This window comes from Phocoena phocoena, chromosome 3 (genome assembly GCF_963924675.1).
Source record: "Phocoena phocoena chromosome 3, mPhoPho1.1, whole genome shotgun sequence".
In the NCBI taxonomy this organism is placed as follows: Eukaryota; Metazoa; Chordata; class Mammalia; order Artiodactyla; family Phocoenidae; genus Phocoena; species Phocoena phocoena.
This window is the reverse complement of record NC_089221.1, coordinates 31,752,629-31,776,172: the sequence shown is the minus strand read 5'-3', so window position 1 is coordinate 31,776,172 and position 23,544 is coordinate 31,752,629. Positions and strand designations below refer to the sequence as shown.

Sequence of the window (23,544 nt, the reverse complement as noted above, 5' to 3'; positions counted from 1 at the left end):
AACAAATGGGACCTAATGAAATGTAAAAGCTTTTGCAAAGCAAAGGAAACTACAAACAAGACAAAAAGAAAACCCTCAGAATGGGAGAAAATATTTGCAAATGAATCAATGGACAAAGGATTCATCACCAAAATATATAAACAGCTCATGCAGCTCAATATTAAAAAAGCAAACAACCCAATCAAAAAATTGGCAGAAGACCTAAATAGACATTTCTCCAAAGAAGACATACAGATGGCCAAGAAGCACATGAAAAGCTGCTCAACATCACTAATTATTAGAGAAATGCAAATCAAAACTACAATGAGGTATCAGTTCACACTGGTTAGAATGGGCATCATCAGAAAATCTACAAACAACAAATGCTGGAGAGGGTGTGGAGAAAAGGGAACCCTCTTGCACTGTTGGTGGGAATGTAAATTGATACAGCCACTATGGAGAACAGTATGGAGGTTCCTTAAAAAACTAAAAATAGAGCTACCATATGATCCAGCAATCCCACTACTGGGCATATACCCAGAGAAAACCATAATTCAAAAAGACACATGCACCCTAATTTTCATTGCAGCACTATTTACAATAGCCAGGTCATGGAAGCAACCTAAATGCCCATCGACAGACGAATGGATAAAGAAGATGTGGTACATATATACAATGGAATATTCCTCAGCCATAAAAAGAAACAAAATTGGATCATTTGTAGAGATGTGGATGGATCTAGAGACTGTCATACAGAGTGAATTAAGTCAGAAAGAGAAAAACAAATATCGTATATTAACGCATATATGTGGAACCTAGAAAAATGGTACAGATGAACCATTTTGCAGGGCAGAAATTGAGACACAGATATAGAGAACAAACCTATGGACACCAAGGGGGAAAGCGGCTGTGGGTGGTGGTGGTGGTGTGATGAATTGGGCAATTGGGATTGACATGTATACACTGATGTGTATAAAATTGATGACTAATAAGGACCTGCTGTATAAAAAAAAATAAAATTCAAAAAGAAATAAGGGTTTCAAAAATTTACTGCTAATAGGAAAATGGAAAATATCAGTGTAATAATATCCTTAACCAGCTTCCTAAGTCTTCAGATCCATCATCTTTTCAATTATAAAAATGATCATAATTCATAATGGAAAAATTTTTTAAAAAAGAACACAGTGGTAAAATAAGGGCTTGATTCGAAAGAGTTGGGAAATGTCTTTCCCTTCCTCAACCTCCTTATTAGCAAATGGAACTCTATTGATGACTGAAATCTCTCTCAAAGGCCTCTTTTCCATCCTTACTGCCTTGAACTTAAACTCCCTGTGTTTGCTTTCTCCTTCCCTCCCTCCCTCCTTTCCTTCCTTCCTTCCTTCCTTCCTTCCTTCCTTCCTTCTTTCCTCCCTCTTTCACTCTAATTTGTTCTTACTTGTGTCTCATTGCAATTCTGGGAGCTCGGCTTTGCCTATAAACCTTGCCAATGGGCAAACCTAATTTTGGCCTGGTGGGTCTCTAGACCAACCTTCTCCTCACATCTTCTCTTCAAATTTCCCAGACAGTAGCAGTAGAAAGTTATCCAGCCACCAAAGTAGTCACAGGTTCTTGGCTTGTGAAGTCGCATTCAGTCATTCATGTACTCAATCAATATTTTATTGAGAGCCTACTTTGTACAGGGTGTTAGGAACACAACCTTGAATGAGTCGATCCAACTCCAGTATGGAGCTTATACTGAAGGGGGGAGACAGATAAGTAAAGAGTTTCAGGCAGTGAAAGGGCCATAGCAAAGCTGGGAATGGGCTGAGGAGACACTGTGTGAAGTTTAGGGGAGCCTGTCTGGGGAAGTGACATCTGAGCTATGATATAAAAGAAGAAAGGGAGGGAGGTCATAGGGACATAGAAAGATTGGGGAGAGAGAGTTCCAAGTAGAGGAAACAGCAGGTACAAAAGCCCTCAGGCAGAAAGGAGCAAAATGACTTTTGCTGGGAACAAAAGAACACCTTCTACTGGGGACTTCCCTGAGGATACCGATTTCACTTCAGTGAAAAACTGGTTCTTTCTCTGCTTATATCATGAGGCTAGAACACGAGAAATTAAATGCTTTAGGGTGTAGGACCAAGTTCCATACCCAGGGAAGGTTATATAATCCTAGAGTGGGTTACACATATGAGTGATTTTTCATTTGTTTTTGGGAAAAAGAAAGAAAACACATGACTTCTGCCATTTCTATTATTTACAATTCATATCCCTTATTACTTGTTCCATCCTTCTTGATCAAGATAAGCTTGGATCCCAGAGGATAAGTGACCACCAGACGGGGCGAATACGTGTCTTACTACAAAGCCACATATGTGCCCCTGTGTTCGTGAGGCTCCACCAGTCCCGTTCTGATTGGCTAATTTATAAGATCAACCAAGGGAAAATAGAATGCCATGGAATAATAGGCAAATTATAATGTTGTTGGCATTTCTTTCTGGAAGAAAAAAAGTAGAGTAGAATGGGGTAAAGAACGAGGAATCGTGATCTTTGTCTTTCTTGTATTTCCTTAGAGGAAGAGAAGAGGTGCTGACGTGTGGAAAATCTCTGCTGAGAGGATGGGAGTCAATACAGGGTAGCGTCTTTATTAGTCAAGGTCTGAAATGATCTAGTTCTCAGCAGAGGATCTGGACACTAAAACATCTTAATTTTTCCTTCCCTTTCTACCTGTAAGGTTATGGAGCTGAGCTAAGATGTGGACATTGAACACACCTCACAATTCCCCGGCGAAGCCATCAAAACCCTCTTCCTCACTCAGGCTGAGCACCAATGAAGGAAAACGCTGGGCCCTGGCTTTCAGTAACTACAGACACAGAGCACCCGAGGTCTGCTAACAGGGTCGGGCGCAAATAGGTCCAGGGGAAGTCAATGCTCTGTGAGTAACTAGAGGTGATGTCTTATATTTTTTATGAAAGGAGGTGGATGCAAGTCTAAAATAGGTGACAGAGGAGCTCAGCGAGTGGCAGTGTCTGGGGTGCGATCCAAGGGTTCCCATCGAGCCCGCTGCACCTTGTAAGTGCACTTGACAACTGTCCTGAGGTTCCCGGTTCAGGAAGCATCAACCCACAAAACATCCATGAAGGAAGGACCCGGAGATTGGGAGGAGTAAGAATTATGAGAAAGGGGGAGCCCAACATGTAGAAATACTCATCTCACAAATTCCTTCAGGAAGTGTTCAAAATATTTAACAACTTCTTGGCTTGGGTCTAACCAATCACAAGGGCTACCAGCTGTAAACTACCAGGGCTATACTGATGCTTGCTGGTAGCATTTCAGACCTGTAAGTATGTTTTACTCACCTTCTGGTATGTGCAATACGCCTTACAGGTTTTAAAAGAAAAAATATTCTTAAAATTCTTGTTCTGTGCTGTCAGAACTTCCTTGGTCCATAGATTCTACAAGGACTGTCCCCTGTACTTTATTTAACTGCGAACGTTACCTTTCTCATGCCATTTCGCACTAGAAGAAGAACATTCTTTAATTTGAACCTCACTCAGGGAAGTGGTTTAGCAGTCAGCCAAACCCAAGTTCAAATCCTGCCTTTACAATGATTATTCTTGGGAAAATATGTAATCTTTCAAAGACTCAATTTTTAAAAATCTATTTTTTTAAAAAAAGGATACTATGAAAAAGGGATACTATTCCTCTGGCACAGGGTTTTTATAAGGATTAACATGGGGTTTCCCAGGTAAGTGCTTGAGATGCGGCCGGCTCATAGGAGCCTTTCCCAACAGTAGCTCTGATGTTCAGAATTTATTATAATTCCAATAAGGGCTATTTGGTAATCAGGAATTTTTATATACGGAAAAGTGGGTTTTGGAGGTAAAATAATAGTCTAGACAAAGAGCAGAATAAGAAGTATGAATTTGCCAGAATACAGGTTTTTCTAAAACATTAGAAATGATCATGACCAAAAAAGTCACAATTGAAATACCAATGACAGCACATTCTTATATATTCATAAAACAGGCTATCTAATAAATTCTATTTCTGTTACCCTGATTTGAGTCACCATATATATATAAACAGTTAAATTTGACTTATTGAGGAATATTTCATAATTGAGAGTTTTCACTGAATCAGCCACATCCCCTGCACACAATTACTTTGAAAGGATAAATTTTACTTCACAAAGGAGGCAACTGTAACAACATGTTACATATCTGTAAAGCACTTCCACATACCTTATCCCACTTAATTCACAGAGCTGGCATCTACCAAAGGGGAAATAATTATCAGAAACTCCAAGACCAGACTAGTGTTTCAGTTTAAAAAGAAAAAGTTCAAGAGATGCCCCTCCACGCCCCCTCCCCTGACTCCAGTCTCCACATCTACGTCCAGGGCCGGCTGAGGTGTTAGAGCTCATCCTTTCTGCACTTTGTTGCCTCTGTGGAGAAGGAGATACTAGGGGATAGAAGGAAAGAAGTGAACATGGGGCAGCTCACAAAATGGGAGCAGAGGAGTTCAGTGCTGGGGAAGGGTGGGTAGGCACACAGCACACAGTGCCTGCTCGGTTTATAATACAAAAAGACAAACTACGTGTTTCAAAACACAGTCAGATCCTGAGGCCTGCCTCAGCTACTGTTGCCCCATTTTTTGGCCATGCATCACAAAGCTTAACCAAAGATTACAGAGTAGATCTCATCCAGCAAGAGTGGAAGGTGGCCCTCCTTTGATCTGAAATAAAATTGTTAACATTTCTTCTAGAAAGAAGGAGCTTCATCCCTTGCCGCATGAATGGGGAGTTGTAGCTTCTAAATTCTAAGGAAGAGCGGTGAAACAATTGTTGGGTGATGGTAGTTACTCCGTATGTAGGGGTGTGTGTGTGTGTGTGTGTGTGTGTGTGTGTGTGTGTGTAGGGTGTGGACTCACTACATCCCCATATTCCGCAACAATTCAATTTGAAGGATGGAGTCCTAACATTCAAGGTTAGGGTAAGGGCTGGTTTTAGAAGAGCCAAAATTCCTAGGACTTAGGGAACTTGGTGAATCTCCACCCCTGGAAACAGCAGGTGGGCAGGGAAGTCAGCGGTAGGGCTGCTGTGAAGCAGAGGGGAGGAGTTTAGAAGGATCAGCTAACCAATGAACGCAGGGCTCTGTCCTGGCCAAGGCAAGCCTCTGGCAGTGCTAAGTAGGCTTCTTTTCTGAGAGCTCCTTTCCTGGCTGAAGAGACCCAGGGATGGTAGTGGGGCTCTTCAGGCACAAGAATCTGGAGGAATTTACCGGCAAAATTGAAAAGATTACAGTTTTCAAACAAAAGAAGTGTCAACAGTTCAGTTCTGAGACCTCCCCACGACACTGGGTTCTAGGTTTGTGTACATGTACCTCCCGCTTCCAAAAGACAAAGCTTTCTAAGCCAGATTGGCAAGGTGGAGCAAGCAGTCGAAATATAGTTCTTGAATCGTGTGGGAGCTTCTTAAACCCCAGACCACAATCGGAATCTGACTTTTCACAAAATTCCAGATGGTTTGATGAACTGGCCCAAGCTTCCCCAAGGCCCCCAGAGAGGCACTATGACAGAGCCTATGCTACAGACCCCCAGCTACACATCGGCGAGCTAGCACCTTGGATTCTCCTTCACCATCGTTCAGAGGGGCTGATTTTACTTGATCGTCCTTGATTTGCCGGTGAAGAATAACCCTGAAGGGTCTGGGAGCAGCATTTTTTCTCCTATGATTCTAAACTGAACCCATTTTGTCCAAAAGATGGAAAGGGGCAGGAGCTGCACATCTTGGTATGTGATCTGTTTTGTACCCATGAAAGAAAACTGACCTCAAACTCCCTAAGGATAATGCAAAAATAAGCCTTCTGCTGACCTCCTGTACAAAGAAGCAGCCTGGCCCTGTGGAGGGCCTCTAACTTCCAAAGACCTGGGAAAACCACAGCAGGAAAGGCTGAGGACACCCCCTTCCAGACTGCCCTTTTGCGGGGCACTAAGCAACCTCCGTCAAGTGGGTCCTCAGGAGGCAATCCCAGCAACGCAGCTACGTCTGTCTGTCCTTCAGAAGGACCGCAGTACTCACGGGCGGTTCGGATGGTGTCACTGGGCTGACTACGGGGGCTGAGACCGTGGGGGTTCACGGCCCTCACGGCAAACTGGTAGCTGGTGTCCGGATCGAGGCCCTTGATGACCATGGAATCCATCTGGAGCTGCTCTTGGATTAAGGTCCAACTCTTGTCAAAATCTGGCCTTTGTTGATTAAAAAACAAAACAGAATGAGAAGCAGTAGTTCAGTTACAGCAGAGGGAAGGAAAGCTTGCTGGCTATGTAAACTAACAGCGTTTGAATTCTGTAAGCAAGACTTATCAAAATGAGTGAACATTTCCCATCTAAAAGTGATCTGGATTTGAAATGCCAGGTCATGATTTTTAAGCCCTTGCCAATAAAAGAAAGTAGATCCTTTTTAGGGCCAGTTTTAAGCACTGTTTAAAGATCACCCGCTTTTCCTTGCATGGCCTTGACTGTGGTAAAAAGATCCCCACGTAGGAATTCGGTTTCGGGGACTCTGCCTTCCAGATGTTTCGTAAACAAGCCTTCCCCTGATAGTTCCCATTCCCAGGGGTCAGGAAAGCACAGATTCCAGCTATGCACAATCTGTTCACAAAATAAACAAATATAAATGTTCCAGGGTGACTAACTGCGTGAACTGCCATGGGAAAACCCAACAAGATTCTGTAGCACGGCCATTCTCACTCTTCACAAAACTACAAGCGTGCCAACTTGCCAAATGTTCACATGGACTCGGACTTGTGCCTAGTGGTGGGAGACAGTTTAAAAGCAGAGAAGGAGCTAATGGTATCAGTCACTGAGGCCATTCCCATCACCCGCGACTAGGAGCTGTTCCCCAGTGTTTCTGCCTCAGCTGAGCTACAATCCAAGCACCTGGGTTCCGGGCACTGTGGCCCAGAGACCAGCTCATCAGGCCAATGCTTGTACCCTGAGGTCTTCTATGGCAGCCCTGGGCCTCCCATTTCTCAGGTTTCAGGGGGAGCCACAGCCTCTCAGCTATACCCCAACGACGGAGGTTTCTGCCCTGGGACACCCTCATTGCACCCTTGCAGATCACAGCCCCGTACCTCCTCCCAGGCCCAGCCCGACCCTCGGCACTGCCCTCTGGGGTAGCTGTCAAGGGCCAATTTCTGGATTTCTCCACACTGCAAGCAACAGAGCTGGGGAAGTTGCTAGCTGGAGGAGTTCTCTACCTTCCACCTTCCTTCCTCCACCCTCCAGCTTTCTGCCCCAGCCCTTTGCCAGACCTACCCTTGCTTCAGGTGTGACAGGATCTGCCATCCCCTTCAGATCTTTATTCTCCTCCTCTGCAACCTGGCGGCCAAAGTGGCTTCCTCTCCTACGGGGCCCCTGCCCAGCAGATGCCGCCCCCCACGGTGGACTCACAGCTGCCTGTGGTGAATTGTGGCTCCCTGCCACCAGCGCCGCCTCCTGCCCGACCCCCCCCCTTTCTCTGTTACCTGTGGGCCCTGCTCTGCGGCCCCCCAGCCTGGCTGTGCGGCCCCCGCCTGCTCCTGCTATGCGGGTGCTGCCTTCACCTGCCAGGCCCTTCGGCCCTAGCTTGGGGCAAGCAGAGCTGCACCCAGTAGAACTAAAGCCATTCCAGGATTATCGAAAACTGAACAGCAACCTTGGGGGACCTGGGTCATCACGTACTCCTCCAGCTGGAAGGTCTTTCTCTGGCCTCAATTCCCATCTCAAGGTCCCACCTTCCACCTACAGTGGAGTCTTCCGCAGCCAGCGCATCGACCTCTACCAGCAGGCCTCCCCACCGGATGCCCTGCACTGGACGCCGAAGCCCTGGGAGCGGACGGGACCCCCTTCTCGAGAAGGGCCGTCCCGAAGGGCACAGGAGCCTGGATTGCCCCCACCCCGCTGACGGAGCGCCCTTTGCCCCCACCTCCTGGTGCTTGTATATAGATTATAAATATATAAGGGGGAAAGGGGTGGGTGGGGAAGGGTTGCGGGGCTGGGGCCTTGCTTCCCCTCCTCCCCCCTCCCCTGGTCCCCTATCCCTGGGGCCGTTTGTTAAAAAAGAATAATAAAAGGATTTAAAAAAAAAAAGTCCAGCTTCCATCTGGGGGACAGCATACAGCGGGTAAGAGAACAAACTCTGGATCTGGGCTGAGCTGTTCAAATCCTGCCTCTATTGCTCACTAGCTGCTATTTCACCTCTTTAAGTTAAGTCTCTAGCTTCTCATCTGTAAAATGGGGTGATAAAAGTACCTACTTAAGAGGGCTGTCATAAAGGAGAAATTAGTTCTGTATCCCAGCACAGTGCCTGGCAATGTAACTGAGCAGGACCCTATGGGGCCCTCCCAGAACAGGAGCCCCCTCTTCCCAATGTCCTCAGCCTGCCTTTTGCCTGTAGAAAAACTTTAGTCAAAGAATAAATTTAATCAGAAAAGTGAGAAAGTGCAGAAAGGAAAAAATAACATCAAACAAGATAAAATAATAATAGTTTAGCCATTCAACAAAGTCAAGGACCTTCAGTTCCTCCTCAAGGGCTATAGATAATATTCTGAGCCACATCTTTTGAGCTGTTTTGCAGAAACTGAAACCCACCAGGTGGAAGAAGTTAACTGTCTGCTGCTCACAGGCACATACAGCCCAGACCGGTTGGAACCAGAGGGTTGATGATATTGACTCACGATTAGCTCACCACCAACCAATCAGAGGAGTGTCCATGAGCTGATCACACACCCCACAACCCACTTCCCTTACGCCTTTAAAAACCTTTCCCTGAAAGCCTTCGGGGAGCTCGGGTCTTTTAAGCACTAGCTACCTGGACTCCTTGCTTGGTGCCCCGCAATAAACGCTGTACTTTCCTTCACCACAACCTGGTGTCAGTAGATCAGCTTTACTGCGCTCAGGCAAGCAGACCCAAGTCTGGTTCGGTAACAGCATCACACTGTAAATGCTCAGCATGGATTAGCCATTGTGTAAGGGATGTACCCACCTCACAGAGCTGGCAGGCAACCCTTGGCCACCTGCTCACTCTATACCCATGAGCTTCAATGCAGTAGCACTAGCGCACGTGGCTAGTCAGTACTTGAAATGCGGCTTGTCTGAATTGGGATGTGCTGTGAGTGTAAAGTGTACAGTGGATTTTTTTTAAGTGTAAAATATTAATATTTATATTGATTACATGTTGAAATGATGATATGCTGGATTCAGTGAGTTAAAAATACTTATTATTGGGCTTCCCTGGTGGCGCAGCGGTTAAGAGTCCGCCTGCCAATGCAGGGGACGCGGGTTCGTGCCCCGGTCCGGGAAGATCCCACATGCCATGGAGTGGCTGGGCCCGTGAGCCATGGCCGCTGAGCCTGCGCGTCCGGAGCCTGTGCTCCGCAACGGAGAGGCCACAGCAGTGAGAGGACTGCGTACCGCAAAAAAAAAAAAAAAAAAAAAAAAAAAAAAAAGAAACAAAAAAAAATACTTATTATTGAAATTAGTTTCACTTGTTTCTTACTACCCTTTAAATACCCCTATCAAAAAACTTAAAATTTCATATAGGCTTGCATTTACTATTGGCCAGTGCTGTTCTATACGGACTTCCTAGTTGGAGGGAGAAAGGAGAGCTTTCCAGGTAATAAGAGCTACAAAATGAAATTTAGGAATGTTTGTGCATGGCTGGGGGACAGTGCAAATGGCCTAACTGGAGTGGAGAGGTTTTGTTAATAACTAATAATAGCTATCATTTATCATGTTCTTCAATGCGTATCAAGCATTGTTCTAATAGTTTAACTCATTTACTTCTCACAATTACTCTATACAGTAGATACTAATATTAAACACCCCCCCCCTTTTCTTTGAAGAGGAAATTAAGGCACAGAATGGGTAAGTAACTTGCCTGAGGTCACACAGCTGATAAATGGTGAGACCAACTTGGGTTGATGGGGGAAGATTAGATTAAGAAGATCCTTGATGCTGAATGAAAAATTGGGGTGATAGGGATTGGGAGATTCTCCATCTTTTAGTTTGCTCCCCAACCAACCTCTCCGCTCTTCTATCGTTAAACCCCTCTGCTCACAGATATTTAGAGGAAGGCAGGAAGCAAAAAATATTGATGTTTGCCCTTTATGAACAACTTAATAGGCAAGGAGGTAAAGACTCATTTTGCTAAAAGAAGATGCCTGGATGGTACACAGATTTCTCTAATATGTGCTCTTCTAGTTTTTCATTAGCAAGAATTGTTGAAAGCTAGATGGAGTCCTTAAGCCCAGCAAAAGATGCTTCCTTGGCCTCACCGTGCTGATGAGGAGTTTATGGGGCCCATATCTCACAAGAATTCATGTGTTTGGAGAAGCAGAGGTCACAAGCATGTCCACTGTAGGATGTAGGGCTCATTTCTCTTTCTCGGTATCCTTTCCCTAAAGATGGATTTCTCATGTAAACTAACTTTGTCATCAAAGAGAAAACCTCGTGAGTGGAAGGAAACACATTTACAAACTCAAATTAGAACAAAATCACTTCACAGAGGAAAGCCACAGGGATGCCTAACAGTAAAGTCAGGAAAGATATGATCTTTAGATAAAACTCTCCTGTTATCCTTTGCTAAGTTTCCCTTGTGGCATTTATAGAGGAAAGGACCTGTCACTGCTCTCAGAATGTGCCACTGTCTACCCAGGGCTACCTGCAAATATCTGCAACAATTTTCATGTAAAAAATTACAGCTTCCCATCCCCCACAAAAAAAGAGATTATTTTCTATTTGCTCATTTAATGCAAGAAAGAAAGCTACATTTTCAGCGAATAAGAGATTGACATCATTAACATTTAATTTCATTATATACAGTGAGAGAGGAAAGCTCATGTAGATTGAATACCAGTCCAAAACCTTTAACATTTTGCCTCTGATTTTGTCATGGGTTTTGCATTTAAATGTTTTTAGAGTCTCTTGAGGTGCAAAAGTGCAAAGGCAAGGTTGAGAGAGAGATAATCAGGCAAAAGCATTGTCTTAGTTCATCCTCAAACAATAACTTTATCTTTTTTCACTCAAGAAAATCATCCTAACTACAGAGTTGCCAGTCAAATCACCATAGCAACACTAGCCTCCCAATTTCCCCAACCAGGAAAAGCCTAGAGGGGAAGAAGCAGCCTAAGAAAGTACAGCCATCCCAGGTAAAGATGGGCAGCCACCGGTAGGGCAGGCTCTTAAAAACTTTTCCAAGTAGTGGGATAGGTTGGGTTGTGCATCCTGTATCTCAGGAGGTCAGGAGGACACCTTTGGAAGGTGGTTGGGTGGGGGAGTTCAGGTGGGACAGATACAATTCGGTCAGCGGTGACCATTCAAAACCCAGTTAGCTGATTCAAGTAATCAGAACACCCACTGGTTCATTTTGGTGGGAGGAAGCAATATTAGCATCCAGCCTGGTTATCAGGAATCTTAGAGATTGTTTGGTCTAAGTGTCTGAGGGCTCTCAGAAATCATGTGCAAGATTCCGTGTGTGAGCTTCATTTTCCTAAGCAAAGCGTCCTCAGCTTCTCATCAGATTCTCAAAGACAATCATGATCCCAAAACGTTTAGAGTCACTGTCTAGTCTGTTCCCTCATTCTACCCACGTGGACACCGAAGGAAAATAACTTATCCAAAGTCCTAATACCACAGGGTGGTATCTTTTTCTCTTTTCTTCCCTCTCTTGTGGCATTTTGACCACCTCAACTATTGCCAAGTTCACCCTTAGTGGACAATCATTTTTCTTGGTACCATCAAACCCGGTAGGTGACTGCCTTGGGCTATTCAGTTGGCAAGTGATTAATGATTATCAACCATGAATCCATCACAGAAGTTATATTCTGGGAGGCTCTAAGGAACTATAAACACAATTCCATTCTCAGGGAATTTATAATCTAACTGGCAGATAATATATCTAAGCACCATTAGGAAGCCAGTGCAAAGTTGCATATCTCAAGAGCCATATTTGAACAGGTCAATGTGAACTGGCATCCTGGGGAACGTATATGAGACCAGGAAGAATGTAAGTTAGATTTCAAATATATTTGAGTTGTGATAACTGAAAAGGAATAGGGCATCTCTGGGTGGAGAAGAGATGAGTGCAGAATTAGCTCTATGTATGAATGTGGATAAATTAAGCACCAACTACATGTAAAATATAGTGTGGAATATCCAAAGAGAATAAATAATATGGGTTCCTAACATGAATGCTCAATTAACCTATATAAAAGATTGGTATAATATATAAAAACATTAGCCATAAGTAAGTAGGTAAATGAATATACAGTACCTCTGCCTATCACACATAGTCAAAGCTTTCCTTGTCAGCCTCTACCAGTTTGTTAGATTAACCAAGGATCCTCATTAGTTCCCACTAATTCAGCTGTTGGCTTATCAACAGTCCATTGTGTTTATTTCTAAATTTATTTATGACTTTCATGTTTGTTATTGTAATTATGTTATTTAATGCCATATTATATAAACTAGTGAATATGAGTAAAAATATAAGTGATAGCTATGTTTAATGGTTTTGAAAGACCTGGTAAAGCTGAACCACTAAAACATAATTGCCTTTGAACTAAGTGAAAGCAAGGCAACTGTAAAAGAGTGAAAAGAAGATTATAAAATTCTAGAATGATTTTGTAGTCAGATAACTTTGCAAGTGACTTTAAATTTTTAACTTGAAAAAACTGTAAGTAGAAATTGTAGGTGATACCTTCAAGGTGTGGTTAAAATGTCCATATTATCCAAAGCAATCTACATATTCAATGCAATCCTTATTAAAATTCCAATGGCATTTTTCACAGAAATAGAAAAAATACTAGCAAACCAAATTCAACAGCACATTAAAATGATCTTACATGATCAGGTGGAATTTATCCCTGGGATGCAACATAGTCAAATCGATAAATCTGATACACCACATTAACAAAATGAAAGAAAAAAACCAGAGGACCATCTCAATAAATGCAGAAAAAGCATTTGACAGAATTCCACATCCCTTCACGATAAAAACTCTCAACAAATTAGGTATAGAAGGAATTTACCTCAACATAATAAAGGCCATGTATGACGAGCCCACAGCTAGCACTCAACAGCGAAAAGCCGAAAAATTTTCTTCTAATATCAGGAACAAGGGTAAACAAATGTGCCCACTCTGACCACTTCTAAGAAACCTACTACTAGAAGTCCTGGCCAGGGCAATTACACAAGAAAAGGAAATAAACACCATCCAAATTGGAAAGGAGGAACTTAAATTGTCTGTGTTTGCAGATGACATGGTATCACATATAGAAAACCTTAAACACTCCACCCCAAAACTGTTAGAACTAATGAACAAATTCAATAAAGTTGCAAGATACAAAAAAAAATCAGTTCCATTTATATACACTAACAAACTATCTGAAAAAGAAGAACTTTAGGAAATGCAAATAGTTGCTTGGGACGTGACCTCACAAGACATTCATGACAGAATAAAAAGTCAAAATGACCTCCGTGTGCAGAAACACAAGGGCAAAGCCAACTCAAATGATAAATGTAAAATCTTATATTAGGTTTTTTAAAAAGCCGATGGCATAGAAATAAGGCAGAGAAAACCTGGTGTGGCAAAGATCTATGGGGAAGGCAGGGGGCATTGATCACAAACTCAATATGAATCCTCTGGACTACCTGCTGTTGAAAAGGCCTAGTGTCCATCTCCTAGGAAAAAGTGGTTTTCTAGGTTGATCACTTGGCAGAAGTGCTCTAGACCCATCTCCACTTGAGGCAGAGTTCAAAGGGCTGGTATTGATTGGCTTGGGGTAGAGAGGATATACTGAACATATGCCAGTGTCGTTAGATAGGAGATAGACAGTCAAATGAAGATGGTGACGATGGCTTCTGTGTTTTCCATATCGGACTAGGAGGCCCAATGGCTCCTTACAGGCAAGCCAATGGCAGTGTGTTATAAAGAAGACCCTTTGATGGCAATCAGGAATGGTTGACAACAAAGCCAACTGCTCGAAAGGGCTGAGCTCTGCATCAGCAGCTGTCTTGAAGCAGAGGTTGGGTAGCCATCCATCAGAAATGTAACCAGCTGCTTCCTGAACACAGTAAGAAGGTTGGACTTCACTCAATGTCTCTGACCTCAACTCACAGTAGGAAATACATTATTGTAGAGCAACCCAATATACCTATTCATATATGTATACTACATGTGTATGACTCACATGTGAGTACAAAACTGAAAGAAAAGTTTCAAGAAAAGATACTTATCCTTACTATGTTATTCACTTTGCTATTTCCTCTTCTTTCTCTTCTTTTCCTTTCTTTTCTTCTTTTTTTAAAAATTCTGATAAGAACCCACTAAACTGATTTCACCACCCACTGAAGTGTTGTGACCCATAATTTGAAAAACACTGGACAAGGGGTTTTTCTTCTAGAATACCTTAGATGGTGCTTCCAACTCTAGAACTCCGAGAATAAAGAAAACAGATTTTTTCAGCCATGAAGACAAATTTATGACTTACAGATAAATGTTCATAAAGTGGAAATGCAGCCTGTTAAACTCCAAGTATGCTCTGGATACATCACTCTCTAGAGCACTGTGTTTCAACATTTGTGAATGATCCACAATAAGACATACATCGAACATTGTGACCCGGTACACACCACAAATATGCACACACAGCTGAAACACAAGTTTCACGAAATAATTCTTATTTTTATTACGTGTGATGCCTTCTGATACTTTCTTTCCTGTTTCATTTTACTTTTGAAAACCTGTCGGTCAGGACCCCCTCAGCTGATTTCTTTACCTTCTAATGAGCCCACGGGCTGAGAACCCCTTCTCTAGAAAGTTCAAGCTGAGGTGGGGAGTGATATTCAAGCACGTTACAGACATTAACTAGGAAACTGGGCTAGGAATGGTTAAATCCGGCTAAGAAAATACTTCTGAGAGAGGAACTCGTTGGAGCAGAAAACAGCCCTCTTGGGGATCCACAGAACATCCGAATGGCCTTGACAGTGGAGACCACTCTATAGGCCCGAGATGGAGGGGACCAAAAGCCTAATTACAGTACAACCAGAGATATGTGTGTCCTCCCTCCCTCAGTATGGGACCTAGCATTCCACGGTTTAATGTTTTCTGGAGGACCTTGGATTATTTGGAGGCTCCTTCCTTCAGTATTTTCCTTCATGTTATTCCTTCTAAGCATCATTTCAGACACCGAATTGAAAAGATTCTTCTCTGGGTCCTCCTACCGCTTAAATCTGATTCTACCATTACACTGAATATACCACCTTCTAATGGAATTTTATATTTCTGTCTTCCCTACTAGGCTGTGAGCGCATTGACGTGCTGATTGTCTTATTCATTTCCATGCTCCTTGGGATGTCTGCATGATCTTTCAAAATGCAAATACTATCAATTCCTTTTCTGCTTAACCCTTCCCATAGCTCCCTATTCCTGTCAGGACAAAAGGAGATCCTTTATAAAGGCTTTCCTGCTCCAAACCTTGCTTACCTAGCCAGCCTTATCTCTCACTACACAGAGCTCCAGGCTTCTAAGCAAGTCCAAGAACATTTCCTTTTTGCCTCCAAGCCACTGCTTGAGCAGCTCCTTCTGGCCTGAGCCTTTTCACACTGCTTCCTCCCTCCCCTTGTGCCTGGTTATTGCTGATATGTCCTCCTTAGTTCCTGTAAGAAGCCTTCCCAGATTCCTTCAAAACTGGGTTAGATGTCAAGGCTGTGTTCCTCTAGGCCCCCAGCCCCCACCCCTGCCCGCAACACTCACAGCTCTGGACTCTGCTCACCTGCATTCCCCACTGGACTGTCCAAGCAGAGGCAATAGCTGATTCACCCCGAAATCTCTTGCACATGCTTTGCACATGGAAGATACTCAATACGTACATGTTTGGATGAATGCATGCACATAGTAAGTATCCAGTAAAGGGTGAATTGAGCTGAATTCAAATATCTTCAAACTTAGACGTCAGCAATAACGCAATGCCCTAAACCAGCGGGTAGCAACCTTCAGCTGCCTGCCAGGTTTTGTAAATAAAGTTTTATCGAAACACAACCACAACTGTTTGTTTAGGTATTGTCTAGGCTGCTTTCCTGCTACGATGGCAGAGCTCAATAGTTGAGAAAAAGACCACATAGCTGGCAAAGCATAAAATACTTACTACCTGACCCTGCAGAAAAATTTGCCAACCCCTGGTCTAAGACAACAGTCTTGGACTTCCCTGGTGGCACAGTGGTTAAGAATCCACCTGCCAATGCAGGGGACAAGGGTTCGAGCCCTGGTCCGGGAAGATCCCACATGCTGCAGAGCAAATAAGCCCGTGCACCACAACTACTGAGCCCGCATGCCACAAGTACTGAAGTCCACACGCCTAGAGCCAGTGCTCCGCAACAAGAGAAGCCACCACAATGAGAAGCCTGCGCACCGCAATGAAGAGTAGCCCCTGCTTGCCACAACTAGAGAAAGCGTGCGCGCAGCAATGAAGACCCAACGCAGCCAAAAAAAAAAAAAAAAAACTGTTTAAGACAACAGTCTTTAACCTTGTTTGTGCTACTTTGACAGTCTGCAGAAATCTGTGAATCCCTTCTTGGAATAATATTTTTAAATGCATAAAATGCATAGGATCACAAAGGAAACCAGTTATACTAGAAACAATTATGAAAACAATAAAAAATTATGATATATTAATATACACATACTTCTTCATTAACACATTAAATAACAATACTTAGCAATGGATTTAATAATTTCATAGTAGTGATAACCATAACAGGTATTTTGAGATATGTGCAACAATTGTAATGGGATAAGAACGTATCTGTGATTCTAATAGTGACAAAGTCACAGGAATTGCTAATGCCACTGCAGTTTACATTCATATTTGAAGAAAACATTACATTTCAGTCGGTAAAACTAAGAGCGTAATTTTTGTCCAACCGAAGTTCAGGGACCCCTTGCCTTCCATCCATGAGCACCTTGGGGATCCACAGACTGCAGGTTAAGCACCCTGCTTTAAGATCCCATAGTTATCCAGGGTAAATACGACAGGAGTGAAAGAAAATCTCATGCTCAGAAAGGCCTCCAAGTCTCTCTCAATTTTACAGACTTGGTGTTATGCAGGATTTGCTCTATACTAAAATGAATTGCAGAGGAAGTCCAAAACCACTAAGTAATCACAGTTAAGAAAAAAGAAAAAGAAAGATGTATTATTTGACCTGCAGCTTCCAGCCGTAATTCTTTATTAATGAATTGGTTCCACCCAACCAAATGACAAACAGATGGATAGAATGGGGTAATGATAAACTCAGCTAGCAATTTGTCCCTGATGGGGCAACTGGAGAGCACACTTTCATTTACAGTTTACAAATGGCTCCCAACACTGGTACACAAGAATTCAATTTGTGTCAACTCCCATCAGTCCGACCAGGGATTACATCAGGAAAGCTCACGGTAGGAGGGATTGAAGCTTTAAGGGATCAATTTGTAGAACTGTAGGTCAAACTTCTGCAAAAACATTCAGAATCGCCCTTCCATTTGAGCCTGAATGGAGGAACTTGATGGCTACCAGAATTTCTGGGACTACATACCACTCTGGAAAGTGGTTCTGAGATTTTCAATTTGGAAACTAAAGGTAAGAAAAAGGAATTTTTCACAAAACACCACTTGTTAATATGAAATGTCAGCTGACACCCAAACAAGCCCACTCTTGCTTATTTCTAATTCTATTGTTGGCTGTAAGGAAGGCTTATACTTAAACAGCACAACTTCCTAAACAATTTCTTGAAAAGAAAGGGAGATTTTTGTTGCTGTTTTTTCCCATTCTCCTCAAAATTGATTAATTGTATAAGAACGATTCTTTAAATATATCAAGCTCTATAATTTTGGGGGGCAGGAAAACCAACACAGGGCTACATCACTGTTAAATATGGCAGCCATTTGCCCAGTTACTGCTATAAGTTCTAGTAAAACACTATGAAAAAAGCTGGCAATTCACTTGCAGGTATGAAGGGCTCCGAAACACAAGTTATCATTCAATACGAAATAAAATCGCAATGGTAGCTTTCAAGTTAGTCTTACACATTAGGTATTATTTGAAGCTTTACCACATACCACTATCCCTTTTATGATGAGAAAACAAAAGCAATAAGTAACTTTGGGTCGGGGGGAAGGAAAGGGGACGTGCTTGCAGATCCAGGTTGAATTCTGTCTGCCTTTTATTTCTGCAGTTAGTAAGGAATGATATTGGTTACTGCTGTGGCCTTGGAAATTAGCGGTAAAGGATTCATTCAATCTGCTGTGACTAGTATGGCAATACACTTCCACTACCATGGGGCTCAGGGTAAGGAAAAGAACTGACACTTAAAAATATTCTTCCATAAACCACTCTTCTAAGTACTGTATAGACATCTATTTATCTTCACAACCCTCCCGAGGTATCCACTATTATCATCCCTGCTTTACAGCCAAGGGAAGCAAGGCTCAGAGAGGTCAAGGATCTTGTGCAAGGTGGCAGCTAGTTGTTGTCACTCTCTGGATGCAATCACATGACTGCCTGTATCCAAATGTTCTCCAGCACCTACTTGATGCGTGCTATGTTTACTTCATGTAGGTGCCATATTCCACAGAAGGGAGCTAGTCAAGACGTTGCCCTCATGTCCCGGCAAGGAGGACAGACTTCGAACAAGTAATTAACTATAAGTGTGCTGAGTGTTGCTAGTAAGTGTTGCAGGTGTACCTAACCTAGTCTGAGGTGGGGGGCAGGGTTCAGGGCAGGCTTCCTGGAGGAAGTGGTACTTAAGCAGGGGAACTGAAGGATGAACAAGAGTTAACTAGGTAAAGAAGTAGAAGATATATCCTGGCAGAGTATAGCAAGCATAAAGACCTTTAGCCAAGAAACAACATGGCTATAAAGGAAAGCAGGAAAGACCTATCATAAAAGCCTTAATAAGAACAGTTTGTATTGATTGAGCATTTACTGTATAACAGGTGCTATTCTGTGCATGTCGTGTGCATCAACTCACTTTATCTCACAACGACTCGATGAGGTAAGTAAATCGTTATCCCCATTCTTCTGTCTGAGGCACAGAGAAGTTAAATAATGCAACTAAAATCTTATGGTTTAAAAGTGGTGGAGGCAAGGGTTGGACCAGGAAGATAGGTCCAGAGCCCTGTGTAGTAAACCGCCTATACTTCCTCACCTTTGTCACGAGGACAGAAAATCAGAGCCACCAGATTTTAGAGGTCAAGCAGTCCAGCCTTATTTCATATGTAAGGAAGCTTAAAACTGGAATCAAGCCATTTGTCCCCAGGATTAGAGGCCAGCTCAGAGCTGTGTCTTCTGATTCCACATTTGGACAAACTTAAACCTGAGAGACGATACCAAGCATTGGACTGTAAGTCTCGATTCTGAATGAAACACTTCTTTAACTTTCATAGCCTGTGCCCTTGACCATAAGTCATATCACATCATCCCTTAAAACTGTTTAAGGAAAATCCATAATCCGTTCAGCTTCCGCTCTGAATCCCACACTTGATCTTCATGTCAGTAACAGCCTTTGCAGGATCACTTCTTAGGAGGAAACTAATTAAATTCATTTGTTACTTGTAGGCTGATGATGGGATGGAAAGACAGATGACTTTTGACAAAAATATCAATTTGTAAAATAATTTTCAAAATTATTTTGAAATAATAATTTCAATGCACCACCCAGCTGTGCATGGCCTTGAGATTCTCAAGGAAAACCAATACGCAGACATTGCAATCAGCTTAAAAGCAGCTCTGCGTGAAGATGAATTTTGCAAGTCTTATTATGGAAGGCATCTGCAAGGGACCAGGGAATTATTTAGGCAGAAAGGTGTGAAAGGGAAAAGAAAGGAAGCATTGCTCTTTCATATTTATTAGTATTAGTGTCTTGGGCTGAGATTTAGAGATCATTTCTTGACCTATGTCCCTAAAACACACAGAAATATTTTGAACTTTCACATGCACCCAAAATTAGCCTTGGTGGACTTTTTATTAAAAATTGCCACTGAAAGCTTTAATCTGCCCTTTGCAACAACTGACACTACAAAACTCTGAAGCAGTTTTAACCAATCAGGTTACACCTACAGAAAAGCTACAGTAAGTCCCTTACATACGAACCTTCAAGTTGGGAACTTTCAAAGATGCGACCGTGCATTCGCTTGTCCGATCATGTCAGTTAGTTCATGTGTCTGGCGTACGCTGTCACATGCGTGCATCCTCTGCAAGTGGTTGTGCTTTTGTGTACTTAACCGTACAGTACTGTATAGAGACAGTAGTATAGGATCTTTATTTCAAGCCCAGGATGTCTGGAAGCAAGTGTTAAAGCAGCAGTGATATAGCTGGTACTACTGGACTTTTCAAGGTACTGTACTGTAAGATTAAGAAATGTTTTATTCATTTCTTGTGTTTGTTTTTATGTATTCTTTGTGTGAAAAGTATCATAAACCTATTACAGTACAGTACTATATAGCTGATTGTGTTAGTTGGGTACCTAGGATAACTTTATTGGACTTACGAACAAATTGGACTTAACAAATGTGCTCTCAGAACGGAACTCATTCATATGTAGGGGACTTAACTGTATAGGTAAGTTAAATGAAAACTATTTTCACCTTTAACCAAACTGATAGAGAGCATATATGGAACATAGCACCCCAATTGAAACATTACTGGTAAGGACTATTTGTCCAGGCCTTTGGGTTTTCATTGCCACCATAGTATATATTTTTCACTTATGAGAAAAGCACTTACCCTGGGGAAATTCTTAGGCAGAAGGAGGAAAGTTTCTCAGATATTTATAGACAAAATATTTTAAAACATAGGTAGCTATATTTATGCTTGGTTCTTATTTTAATGAACACTAAGATTGTTGCCCACAAAGAAATTTTCAGTATCACTTTAGAAATAAAATATTCTTCCTGGGACTTCCCTGGTGGCGCAGTGGTTAAGAATCCGCCTGCCAATGCAGGGGACACGGGTTCGAGCCCTGGTCCGAGAAGATCCCACATGCCGCGGAGCAACTAAGCCCGTGTGCCACAACTACTGAGCCTGCGCTCTAGAGCCCGCAAGCCACAACTACTGAGCCCACGTGCCACAACTACTGAAGCCCACGCATCTGGAGCCCGTGCTCCGCAACAAGGGAAGCCACCACAGTGAGAAGCCCGTGCACCAAAGAGTAGCCCCCACTCGCCACACCTAGAGAAAGCCTGCGCGCGGCAACGAAGACCCAACAGCAGGCAAAAAATATATACATATATATTCTTCCTACTTCGAATGCGTGTTTTTTCTGTTTTAGAAAAGCAGGAAGAAAAAGTTTTAAAAACATTGCAAAATATGTTACAGCTTGCAGACTTACTTAGAATTTGCCTCTTCAAATCTTTTCTACACTGATTAAAAATTTTAAATCTACTGTAAATAAGGAAGTTGATGAATAGTCCCCAGGCCAAGTTTGGGAGACATTATGATTACTCTCAACCTGCCTGAGCCAGAGACCAAGTCTCCTCTCTGATACAATCACTGAGAGCACCCTTTCAAGGTGCTCACCCTGTGGGCATCCTCCATTTTACAGGAGGCAGAAGCTGGATGAAGAACAAAAATTTGCTTGGTCCTAAGCCCATGACCTAAGACAGCATCACAAACACATGGAATGTCCACCCAAAATATGAACAAAACTAGCGAGTAAGCAGTCAGTACCCCACACCCTGGTCTAGTGTAATTTTTCAGGTTAATCTCTTATTAGCCAGTTACATATTAAAAGTTTTTTGAGACTACTTCCCAGCAACGCCTTTGACACCATCATCCTCACTGAATAAGGGCAACTGATGAATAAGTACCTACCAAGACAGAGGACTGGAACCTAATCCTCCAGTGACAGAACTCAGACAAGAACTTCACATTCAGAAGGGTGGAATCTGAGGAGAACTTCTGGCAATACACTGATTTCTACAATTTCCTAGCCTTGGCCTGTCAGAGGCCTGCCTCTGGGATAGGAAAAGACACTTTTGGCTCACCCAGAGACCTGTCACAGGTGTTTGTGTACACAGTAGGTATCTGGGCAAAAAGAATTCAGTGTTAAACATTAGACAGACCTCTCTGGGAAAAACAGATAACTGTAGGCCCCCAAAGCTTTTCCCACTGACTGCCGTTTCTGATTTAGAGCCCAGGAAAGCTCTCTTTAAACACATATCCTCAGGCCCTCAACTGAAATGGGATAGACTCTGAGATGTTTACAGACGAATGTGAGGATTTATTTTGCAGCCAAACATTAAATGCTGCAAGAGCTTCCCTTCTGCAGTAACAGCCAACAGCAGCCTAAGATGAGGCTTCCCGTTTCCCCAGCCAGCAGAGCTCCAGGCGGGCGAGTCCAGCATTCCATCTCTGAAGGTGGGTCACAGACATGAAGGGGACATGGGGTTTTGTAGAAAGAGCACCGGGCTGGAAGTCGAGAGAGTTCAGTTCTAATTTTAATTTTGTCCCTAACCAGTCATTTTACCTTGGCAAAGCAACTTAAGCAATTGAGTCCCAATTTCTTTCTTTGTAAAGGGGCAAGAGTGGTAGGGAGGGAAGGAAATAAACAGCTATTGAATGTCTACTATGTATAAACACTTTATGAAGGCTATGAACAATAACCCTGCTATGAGGGTCACATGAACTTGATGTTACAGATGAGGAAATGGAGGTCCTGAGATTAAATAACTTGACCGAGGTTACATATTCTGGAAGAGATAGCAGGAGCAGAATTCCTAGTATAGGGGCTGGAGCCAGGAGCTGGCTTTCCTTATGCTACCATGTTCCATTTGGAACACCAAGATATCCAAGAGTTCTAAATATGAAGACATCTACAATGTCTCCAGGACACTGTAGAGGTATATCTGTTAAGATAAACAGATATAACAAATATTTAACAGTTTGTTAAAATGGTATATACTTTTAAAATATTTATACATAAGAATTTGGGGTCTGAGCCCCTCAAATGTTAGAGGGTTGAATGTTAAGATGTATTTTTGTTGGAGAAGAATTAAAATTGTTAAATGTAGGTACATAACACCCATATATACCTTATGTACATAACACCCATATATACCTTAAATGTAGGTACATAACACCCATATATACCTCCTTTTCCTTAGCTTGGTTTTTGACATGTACATATCAAAAGAGCTTTGTAGAAAGCTGTTTCTCATATGTGATTTCACTTGATCCTCCTAATAAGAACACACTATAAGGCTGCAAGAAGTTATCACCCATATTTTGCATTGTAAGGACATCGTAGTCAATGCCTCTGGGGCCTGTGTCACCTCCCCTTCTCCCAGTTCTGATTTCAGCTGCGGCTGTCATGTGGAGAGTTTCATGTGAGCTCAACTTGCCTCGCAGCATCGAACCTCAAGCACATGCTGTGCTCACAACACGCCTCCTTCTTCCCTGGACCTGCCTCCTTAATCCAAGGGCCAGCAGAGCCTAGAAGGGTGGGAAGTTGTACCTCTGGGGGAAACTTTCAATCAACAAAAAGAGGACAGAAGCTAGCGCGTAAATG

At 42.6% G+C, this 23,544-nt stretch overlaps 1 protein-coding gene and 1 pseudogene across 1 annotated transcript in view; one reads left to right on the top strand and one right to left on the bottom strand.

Annotated features, from left to right (window-relative positions):
• The window catches only part of EGFLAM (EGF like, fibronectin type III and laminin G domains), a 170,472-nt gene that overhangs the window by 79,213 nt on the left and 67,715 nt on the right, over window positions 1–23,544 (bottom strand). Inside the window, exon 7 of the mRNA XM_065874357.1 lies at window positions 6,041–6,207. Within this exon, the coding sequence (XP_065730429.1) occupies window positions 6,041–6,207 (167 nt within the window). The remainder of the gene's footprint in view (window positions 1–6,040; window positions 6,208–23,544) is intronic.
• LOC136121584 (protein PRRC2A-like) lies at window positions 6,754–7,906 on the top strand (annotated as a pseudogene).